The 11,819-nt window shown below is 40.4% G+C and overlaps 1 protein-coding gene across 1 annotated transcript; it reads left to right on the forward strand.

The window, feature by feature from the left end:
- The first annotated feature begins 5,431 nt into the window (after positions 1-5,431).
- On the forward strand, positions 5,432-11,546 carry LOC126812507 (xaa-Arg dipeptidase-like). The gene is made up of 4 exons (XM_056098388.1): positions 5,432-5,806; positions 6,392-6,544; positions 10,808-11,042; positions 11,407-11,546. The coding sequence occupies exons 1-4, from the start codon at positions 5,432-5,434 to the stop codon at positions 11,544-11,546; spliced, it is 903 nt and encodes a 300-aa protein (XP_055954363.1).
- The last annotated feature ends 273 nt before the right edge of the window (positions 11,547-11,819 follow it).

Here is an 11,819-nt window from a genome sequence, read left to right on the forward strand (position 1 = left end):
CAAGGATAATAACCTTATTTTGATTTTTTTTTTGTTCTCGTATAGTCGTATTTGTTTGACGGAGCGGGTAGAAATGGTCTAACGCTTGTGCTTTAGATCATAAGGTCTTACATTGAGTCAATTGGTGTGACAAGGAGTACGGACGCATGTCTAACCTCGTGGGTTTCCCCCAGGTCCTCCGGTTGGTCGCATGCCAGTAAGCCCACTTTTCTAATAACAACAAGTTTCACCCAGGCGAGGAACAATATAGGGATTAACAAGCGTTAACGAGGAACAATAGAGAGAAATGAAATGAAATGAAATGGAGTTTAACGTCCTACTCCTAACCTGGGCTAATGAAGACGGGCATACGCCATACAGTGTGCTATGAGGGAAATTTTGTCCGGACAGCGGCACTACGGCCTACTCTTATATCGAATTCCAACTGCCAAGGGATCTTTTACGTGCACGCCAATGTGTACACGAGACCTCGGTTTTTCGTCCCATCCGAACGACTAGACAGCTTTCCTTGTCAGCCCCTCCGTCCTGCATCACTGACAAGGGAGAACCACGCCGGAAAATCTGGATGCACTTTCTCGGCCAATGCAGGGATCGAACACCCGACCTCCAGGCTAGCGAGCTAGCGTCTTACCCACTTAGCCACGTGATCCCCAACAATAGAGAGATTAACTAACAAGGGATTGATTAGTGTGGTCAGTACTTAGCACATATCTCCTGATATGTGAACTACAGCTGACCTGCATTTGCAGACAAGTAAACTGGAAGTGACTAAATATTCAGTCTTATGATTGGTGAGATGAACTCACTCTAATTGTTAAATAAAAAATAAAATAAACCAAAACTTTATACAGTAATATCTATATTATTTTCCTTCCAAGTACCCGCTATCAACTAATCCTAATCCGCTTAATACACTAATCCACATAATTCTTAATTGGACTTAATCCCTAATTCTTCAAAGTGGGCACAGTGGGGGCACCCCCTCCGGTTTGCATTCGTTGTTAAAGACCCATTTTTGCAATCGGAAGAACAGGAAATCGAATTAGATAACAAAGTGACCACGTCATATTTACTGCTTCGGACACTCGAGTGTGCAAGTAGTAGATATTAATCTGTGATACGAGCTCGAGTGGGGAATTTGTAAAAATGTCTTACTCTGTGATTAGAGCGCAATTGGAACATTATCAGCTTGTAGAGACGAAATGTTTCGGACACAGCTCTCACACAGCGTATATACCATAATTATTTTGGTAAACACGGTATATACGATTAAATCACCCTAAATAAGTTAATTACAGTATATACGATACTCATATTCGTGAACACGGTATAAATCACATTAAATACATTAATTACCGTATATAAATATGATAATTGAATATGTTAATTATCGTATATATGATAATTATATTTGTGAAGACGGTATATACGATTAAATCACATTGAATAAGTTAATTATTGTATATACGATAATTATACTCGTGAACACGGTATATATTGCATATTAAGTATGTTAATCATCTTGTTATATATAGGTAATATATAGGTTATCTTTAAGATCTACCTGTAATAATAATATACACAGGTATGTTATCTTTTTATATACCTATGACAAGTCAATAATATATCCAATACATTCTGTGGCGTTATTTATAAAACTAAAATTTCTTAAGGTTGCACACTTTTTATTGGTTGAGAGTTACATGACTAGTGCAAGTTTTACCTCTTAGCCAATGAAAATGGATATTAGAAAATTTTTTACTTTAAATGTTCGTTAACAAGTCCGATGGTCTTACCGAAATGGAATGGGGTTTAACGTCCTACTTTACGGCTGCACCAACCGGGATAATGAATATGGACATGTAGAGTGATGGACGGAAAGCCTCAATAACGTTTACTCTTCATCGATTTCAAACTGTCGCGTGTTCTTTTACGTGTACCACAGATTCTTACCAGAATCTCTGTCATGCATCACTGCGGCAAGGCGATACAACACCGGAAAACCCCTGGATATTTTCTCGGTCTATGCCACTAACCAACCTCGGGCATCTCGGTGGACATTCTCAAGGAACTTTGTCGCCCCCCCCCCCCCATGATCGAACATCGTACTTCCTGGTAACATTCAACTCGGGATTATAATCGTATCTCCTGGTAACAGCCACCTCGGGATTAACCATCGTATTTCCTGCTAACAACCAGTATTGTCGGAACAATACACTTTATATAATAATAATGTGTACGGGTTGATTAAAAGAGGACAGTTAAACCCAATTACATTTTTAATAATGCGGTTCAGTAATATTGCTGTTGGTCGGGTGGCGTCTGAAACAGAGTAGTGTCATGGGTCACATCATTTTAAAAAATGGTTACCACCTGCCGATATCTTAATTCAAGGAGTCAATTATTGGGCGTGTCTGATATAAAATAATAAGGGGGTCACGTAGGCCGGCTTAATTTGTCGTTAGAGTGGCCTAGTGAGAAAGACGCTGTCTCGCTAGCCAGAAGGTCTCAGATTCGCTCCCGGTGTTGACCGATAACATTCATAGGTGCTTTCCTCCCTGTTCAGTGGTGCAGGATGGACGGACTGCCAAGGGACAAAACGTATCGTCGTTCCCAAGACCCCTGTACAATTAGCGTGCACATAAAAGAACCCTTGACATAAAAGTGCCTCTGTCCGGACAAAATCTCCCTCATTAAAGTATGTATGGCGTATGCCCATCTTCATTAGACAAGTCGGAGTCGCACAGTAAGAAGTTAAACCCCATTTCATTTCATTTCATTTATAAAATAACATATCGTGCTACTTTAAAAATGTCGTTAAACCCAATTTCATTTATAGAATAATATATCGTGCTACTTTAAACAGGCCGTTAAACCCCATTTCATTTCATGTCATTTCATTTATAAAATAACATATCTTGCTACTTTAAATAGGCCGTTAAACCCCATTTCATTTATAAAATATCATATCTTGCTACTTTAAATAGGCCGTTAAGCCCCATTTCATTTATAAAATAACATATCTTGCTACTTTAAATAGGCCGTTAAACCCCATTTCATTTATAAAATAACATATCTTGCTACTTTAAATAGGCCGTTAAACCCCATTTCATTTATAAAATAACATATCTTGCTACTTTAAATAGGCCGTTAAGCCCCATTTCATTTATAAAATAACATAACTTGCTACTTTAAATAGGCCGTTAAACCCCATTTCATTTATAAAATAACATATCTTGCTACTTTAAATAGGCCGTTAAGCCCCATTTCAGCTATAAAACATCATATCGTGCTACTTTAAATAGGCTGTTAAACCCAGTTTCCTTTATAAAATAACATATCGTGCTACTTTAAATAGGCCGTTAAGCCTCATTTCATTTTTAAAATAACATATCGTGGTAAGTTAAATATGCCCCATTTCAGCTATAAAACATCATATCGTGCTACTTTAAATATAAGTAATTTATAATCTATATATCATTTACAGTTCAACAGTCATGCGACATCGTTTTCAGGGTCATGTATCGTGTCACGTTTAAGACCTACATTAAACTGGACTACATTAGAGTATAGCTGGTAAGAGGGAACCTTTGCTGACAAACGTAGGGTATATTCATACAAGAGATTGAGTCGCATGATCTGATGCGTGTGCTGCAGACCTTAAGATCTTTGATTAAGTCCAATGGTTTAAATCGTAGCTATATGCAAACTGGAAATCTGTAAGTACAATAAAGAGAGACAGACATGTGGTGATTTCAGGAGCTTGGGGCAGTGGACAAAACCCCTGGGATCTAAATACGACACTTGATTCGATAACTCATGACACAATCCTAGAGTGGCATTTAGCGATTGAACACATTAAAAAACACAACACAGTATATATGCAATACAATCACTGGTTTATGGACATATAACACGACGTTTCAACAAAACGTTAAACCCCATCTCTCTCTCTCTCTCTCTCTCTCTCTCTTGTTAGCCCGATGATCGTCTAGGAATGTCTCTGGCGTGGATCTTATTATAAATCTTTTTGGTTAGGACTTCGTTTTAAAATCTATAGTTAGCAACAGATAACTATGGTTATCAGGAACAACAATACAACAGTTTCTTGGATACAACGTTATATGCTAAAAGTAGGATACATGGCTACAAGCATAGACTACATAAAAGGCATTCTCTCAAAAACACTCCTGTACAAGTCTAACCAGTGTGGCTAGACTCTGGGTACCCCTACATCATGAGAATCAAATGGTCTTCTAAAGAACCCAATGGTGTCCCCTAAAGTATTAAATGTTATCTGATCTCTAAAGGGGGTTGGATGGCCGAATGGTTAGCACGTGCGCGCTGTATCATAAGGCCTGTCATTGACTTAACTGGCGTGGTTTTGAATCCCCGGTTGTATGTGACAAGATTAGGGACGCCTGTCCAACCTCGTGGGTTTTCTCCGGGTCCCCCGGTTTCCCCCCACTGCTAAAGACCACTACGTGCAAGCGAATTATTGAAATAAAATGAAACCATGTGTTAGTCCCGAAATGACCAAGTTTATGTCGAGTGGACGTTAAACCCCATTTCTCTCTCTCTCTCTCTCTCTCTCTCTCTCTCTCTCTCTCTCTCTGATCTCTAAAAAATCTCAACCGTGTCTAATCTGTAGATCTCCGGTTTTGCTCTTTTATATGGACATTGGCCTTGAGAGATCGGTCACGTTCAGATCTTGCTATTTTATATCCGTAGGTTTATGCAATTAATTATGTGATTGGTCAAATACACCTAATGACTTAACTGGTATTTTCCCATCACAAATGTTTTAAACACTGTTTTGACATTGAAGGGGGCACATGACAAACGTGTTTATTTAACTGACAGTTCATTTCCGTTGGTGTACGTGCCGACTAACATGTTCATGAATTTGGAACAAATATTACGTCGAGGCCCTAATATTGTTGCTGTCGATATGTTGTTTTCTGGTGGCTGTAGCTTATTCCAACACTAATGGAATAAACCGGAATAAATGGTTAAAATTGCACTGTTAATAAACGAGTGTCCAAAACTGGCTAACGGTCACAGTAGCGAGATTGGTATCGCTCGGTCACCTGACAAAAGTTACAGTCGAATATGGAACATATACAAGCTTAGAATTAAAATAATTATATAATAATATTTGATCAAAAATGTTAAATTGTACATCGGAAACAGGTGTTTAAATACAGAAGAAGACATGGATAAAGCAAGAACGCGTGATAACTATAATTTCGTAATATATATCTTTACATTAAGTATAAACCAAACAGTTAAAAGACTTGGAAAATTAGTGAGATATCAATTCGGGCATTGTCCATTAGTAATTTGACTAAAATTATATAATAAAATATGTACAAAGGTGAAGTTGGACATGTTTCGTTCTCTGACGACACTAATTTTTTTCCTTGTAGATATGGATATTACTAAGTTAAAGACGGTAGCCGAAGGCGCCGTCGACAAGTATAAAGAAGAATTAAATGAATTAAGTCAAGCTATATGGTCTGTACCAGAGCTTAACTTCAGTGAACATTCTGCTCACAGAGTTTTAACAGAGTTTCTAGAGAAGGCGGGATTAAAAGTTGAGAGAAATTTTATCCTAGAGACGGGATTCAGAGCAACATATGGTGATGACGATTCTTCTAAACCTAATATTTGTGTGATATGTGAGTATGATGCTTTACCGGAAATAGGACATGCTTGTGGACATAATCTTATAGCCGAAGTTGGTGTAGCTACAGGATTAGCTATTAAAGCTGCCATGAATGCTTCTCAGGTTCCACTCGGGAAGGTATGTATAGTCGCTCTCGACCCATATGAACGATTCCCGGATACCACTGGAGGTATGTACAGTTCCCCTCGACCCACATAAACGATTCCTAGATTCCACTGGAGGAGGTATGTATAGTCGAACTTGACCAAGTTGATTTCGAATTTTTTCAAGTTCATTTGTGGGCCACAGTAGCTCGATGGTGGTCGAGAAATTTTGATTTTCCAGTCATGAAACTGCTTTAGGAAGGTGGTCACGGGCTTGAATCTTGACGTGAGCCGTCAAGATCTTTCTGAATTTTTAGTTCATTTGGGAGTCAAAGTGATGCACGACAAAGAGTCTCTAGACCTTCGAAGGATACGAAAAACCGAGAAGAGGTGTTTTGCATTGGGAACACGTTAAAGACCCACCGAACAACTCCAGACGAAGGAGGAGGTAGAAAGATAAACCTGTCAGTGATGCAGGACAGAGAGTGTATAGTTCTTCGAAGTCGACGAAAAACCAAAGAGCGGTGTAAGCAATTGAAGCACGTTAAAGTACCACTGGCGGGTATAGATTAATACGCGCGTAAGATATTAAACGTATTTCCTTTTATTTAAATTTCAGGTAACGGTTTTAGGAACACCTGCCGAAGAAGGTGGAGGTGGAAAGATAGACCTGATAAATGCAAAAGTATTTGATGATATTGATGTTGCTATGATGTCACATCCGTCAACGTACGATTATGCCAAACCACCAACACCATCAATTAACCAGTTAGTAATTAATTATACTAAGTAAACGGCATCGCCTGAGTAGATCGAATTTGACTGTTGTCAGATACTCGCATCAACATGCACATATCAGTTATTTTTCGTTATAATACCAATCAAATCTCATCTTCTTGGGATGTTGTCATGATTAAAACCTCATCAAATCGTTGTAAATACGCCACAACAATCTATTCATTAATCATTTGGTTTATTTCAGTGAAAGGGGTCGTTGGTAACATTTTATCAAATTTCATTTTCTTTCAACGTTTGTCATTATTAAAACCTACTAATCATTGTATATACTCCACAACAACTTATCCATTAATCAATTAGTCAGTCAGTTTTTAGTCAAATTGGTATTATTGAATGTTTAAGGGAGATCTCTTGTTTTCATTATTAACTAAGTATTGTTCTGTACATGTATATATTGTCCTGTCATATTTTCATTTTTTATCATAGCTTGATATTGACTAAAGAAGCCTAGTCGAAACGTTGCCCAGTAATAAGCAGTAATTGTGACAATTATTTTCATCATGACGTCATATATACTCTTCAAAGAAAGTAGGGGATATTGAAATGCAAATACCTATGCAGGTTGTGATATGATAAATAGTCATGGACACTTGACATGCTTTGAGAGTATGTTCTCAGATGAAGAACTTATAGCCCCAACAGAACCACTGAGCCATACACCTGGGGGGGGGGGGGGGTATTGTCAAATTTAACACTTCAAGGAAGGGTTTGATGAAAACTGCCGCGTGCTGGATTATCCTATCCATGTTTACTTTCCTATTGGTTCTTTCATTAGATTTACTGTTTAGCGTATCTTTGCTTTAGTGTGTTACGTTTAATTTGCAATACGACGTCTTCAACATGATGAACGTCTACCTGCTATTGGTATGCATCAAATGGGTTCTACACAGCGAGCAGTAGCCAACAGGCTTAATGTGTCACAGTCTGTGATCAGCAGACTCTGGAACCGGTACCAACAAACACGCAATGTTAATGATACACCTCGTTCAGGTCGTCTTAGAGTCAATACACAAGCCCAGGTTTGATACATTCGTACACAGGTCCTGTGAAATTGTGCCTCAATTAACTCGCCAGCACATGGCAAATAGGTGTCAATGGTGTAGGCAGCGTAGAAATTAGGGTAATCGTCGATGGGCTCGTGTAATGTTCTCAGATGAATCCAGATGTACTCTGGATTTCACCGATAGGCGTGCTCGCGTTTGGAGGCGTGTAAATGAGCGTCATGCTAACGTTAATGTCAGACAGCATGGCAGATTCGGGCGTGGGTCTGTTATGGGTTGGGAGGAATCACCATGACCGGCAGAACGGACTTGCATATTGTTCAAGAAAGGGTCACCGGTGTGTACTACCTCGACCACATTCTGGCACCGATAGTTCTGCCCCATGCTCAACTTGCAGGTCGACGTTTCATCTTTCAAGATGATAATGCCCGTGCCCCCTACGCTCGTATCGTGAATGACTACCTCCAGCGTCACCATATTGTCTATATGCCTTGGTCAGCCATAAGTCCGAACCTTTCCCCTATATCGAACATGTCTGGGAAATGGTCGGGAGACGTGTTCGTCGACGTCAACGTCAACCGACAACACTGCAAGAATTGGCCTTGGCACTGCAAGAGGAGTGGATCAGATTGAAATTTAGTTTAGACCAACACTCTGTCACAGTTTCAGTTACGCTGGTGTGTTCGCTCTAGGCATTGTCATTGATGCAGGATGGAGGGCCTGACAAGGACAGCTGTCTAGTCGTTCGGATAGGAAGAAAAACCGAGGTCCCGTGTACACATTGGCGTGCACGTAAAAGATCCATTGGCAGTTGGAATTCGATATAAAAGTAGGCCGTAGCGCCGCTGCCCGGGCAAAATTTCCCTCATAGCACACTGTATGGAGTATGCCCGTCTTCATTAGCCCAGGTTAGGAGCAGAACAGTAGGACGTTAAACCCCATTTCATTTCATTTCATTTCGCTCTGGGCATACGCCATGGAGTTGGCTATGATTCAAAGTTTGACAGGCATAAATGGGTTCTTTGTTGTCCGACTAGTGGCGCCATATCGATTTCCAACAAGCACGTGATTGTTGCTCTATATTTTATTCCAGATGTACCGTCGTGTATCATGGACGAAAGTCACATGAGGCTGGTTTTCCATGTGACGGTGCGAATGCCCTAAAGGCAACTGGTATGTGTTACGGGAGCGTAGCCGCTTTATATAAAGACTTTACGCCAAGATGTACAGTTCATAGTAAGTTTTACTTAAGAAATCTTTTCAATTAATGCGGGCTGCTCTTATATCGATTCCCAACTATAAGGGGATCTTCAACCTGTGACTCGGTGTATACATGAGAACCGATGATCTCTTAATCCTAAAGGTTTTAAGTCAAACTGGCTGTTCATCAGTTTGATATATTTCGTCAGACTGGGTGTATATATATTAGCTCTTCGTAATTGCTTATACACTGAGCCCTGTTTACAGTATATACAGCCACTCACGTATATGAACACAGCTTGATAATATGGTTGTTTCTGATTATCAAGCCGTTTTGTCGATTGTTACTACATCGAATGTGATTATGTCGAATATGATTATGTCGAATGCGATTATGACTGATTATATCGAATGTTATTATTTTAGCTCGGTAAAGAAATAGTTTTGATAATGCGATAACTCGTCTTTGAATAATGGAACGGGGGTATAACACCTTGATAACACAGAACTTCGATCATGCTGAAACTGACATTTGGTCATTTTAATTTGAATGGTTATGTCTGCAACAATTCGACGTGATTTCTCCGGCTCTTTAATGTAATAGAGGTAATTACCACGCCCCGCCCCCCCGCCACACACACACACTCACACACACTCCCAATCATGTTTTACGCAGATTTATGACAGGAAAGAAAAGGGTCCGCAGGGGGTGTAAGACGTTTGTTCGCTAACCTATACGGTCCCATGTTCGGTCCGTGTTCGGTCCCGTATTCGACTCCGTTGTTTGCCGAGAAAGCTCATCCGGATTTTCAGGCGTGGTTCCTTCGTGACATAGGACTGAGGATCTGGCAATGCCAACGTATGTATAGTCGTTCGGATTCGATATAAGGGGAGACTGCCGTGCCGCTGACCTGGCAAGATTTCATCATCCCAGTCAGAGCAGAACAGTGGGACGTTAAACACCATTTCATTTTATGGATAGGTTTCATAAGACAGGGTGGAGATTTAACTGGATTAGAATATTATTGTCGAGCACCAACTGATACTGAAGTAGATGTATTAATAAACAAGATCGGTGAATGTATTGAAAGCGCTGCTGTGGCAACTGGATGTACGGTATGTTTTTTTAATATTTTTTCAATTAAATAATAGGGTTTAACATCCTTCTGCTCTTCTCTGACTGGGATACGATACTAACATATAGTTCAGTATTATTTCAGTAATTCGCTTGCGCGAAGAGTCTTTAGCAGGGGAAGGAAACCGGAGAACCCGGAGAAAACCCACGAGGTTGGACAAGCGACCCTACTCCTTGCCACGTACAACCGGGGATTCGAAACCACGTCAGCTGGCTCAATGGCAGACCTTATGGCCATTCGGCCATCCAGCCCTTCACTTTCTAATAGAAAAAACCCGTGTAGACCACTGATTGATAGACATGATTAACTCCGACAAAATACAATGAAGCTATCTGTAATACCGAACAAATACTTGGCCTTAATTCAACTTCACTTCTGAACTCGGTGGCTCAGTTAATACGGTGCTAGATCGCCAAACCGGACGTTTTGGGTTTGATCCCTTTTTACCCGCGAAAGTTCTATGGAGTTTTTCTTCCTGATTTATCACTGTCAGTAGCACAGGACGAACGACCGGACAACGAAAAGTCGTTCGGGTCGCATGAAACACCTGGTCCACCTGTACAGGTACTGAAACGAACATAAACAAACCCTTGAGATGTGGAATAGGATCAAGAGTGGGTCGTAGCAAAGTATGTTGTGCGAGATGTCTTGTCCACGAGTTTGCCATATGAATGGGCCCTCAGTGGTTCAGCCACAAGAGGAGACCAGACTGGAAGTACTGAGACGATTTATCGACGAACACTGAGATCGAACATATGATCTTCTAGTTAGCGAGCTCAGCCAGTCACCGTGGTTCCGGCGAAGATTCCCAAAACTCTGATATCGATTTTTGTTGTGTGTTTGTGGGTAGACTATAGTTTTGTCTATTTGTAGGTAGACTATAGTTTTGTCTATTTGTAGGTAGACTATAGGTTTGATGACAGACCATATTCCAGTTTAATCAGTAATAAGACCATTGTGGGATTGTTCGAGACGAATGCTGCGGAAGCAGGTATTGAATTATGGGATGAACCAGATCCACGAACTGGATCGACAGATATGGGTAATGTTTCGCACGTGGTACCCAGAATACATCCTATGTACTCTATTGGTGGTAAAGCAGCCAATCATACCAAGGAATTCACAACAGATTCAGGTACGGTTTCAGAGAGAGAGAGAGAGAGAGAGAGAGCGAGCGAGAGAGGGCGAGAGAGAGAGCGAGAGAGGGCGAGAGAGAGAGCGAGATACCTACTTGGTGTCACCGAACCAAAATCCCAAGTTCAGTATATGACCGCCCATTACACTTGCTAGGGAGGTATTTGTATTCTAGAGAATTTATAGAGAGATGGGGTTTAACGTCCACTTGACAAAAACTAGGTCATTTCGGGACTAACATGGTTCAATTTTATTTCAATAAAGAGATACCTACTTCGTGTCACCGAACCAAAATCCCAAGAGGCTTTGTATTCTAGAGAATTTATTTTGTAGTTTACTCAACCATGTTTGTTTTATATTTGCAGGTTCTGCTGTCGCCCAGTCGTTCACATTGAAACAAGCCAAGGTGTTAGAATACACAGCTCTGGATATATACAGTAGACCCGAGCTTCTCAAACAAATAAAACAAGACTTTATCAAAGACTTAAAAAATGCCTTATCATAAAATCTTATTGAGCTGGCTCTCCTGAAACTTTGTTTATTATCGTAACGACTGTGGCACTGTGGATGGCTGAATTGTTAGCACGTGCGCGCTGTATCATAAAGTCTGTCATTGAGTCAACTGGCATGATTTCGATTCCCCGGCTGTACGTGACAAGGAGTAGGGTCGCCTGTCCAACCTCGTGGGTTTTCTCCAGGTCCTCCGGTTTCCTCCCACTGCTAAAGACCCCCTACGCGCAAGCAAATTATGGAAATAAAATTGAACCATATGTTAGTC

This window comes from Patella vulgata, chromosome 2, assembly GCF_932274485.2.
Source record: "Patella vulgata chromosome 2, xgPatVulg1.2, whole genome shotgun sequence".
NCBI lineage: Eukaryota > Metazoa > Mollusca > Gastropoda > Patellidae > Patella > Patella vulgata.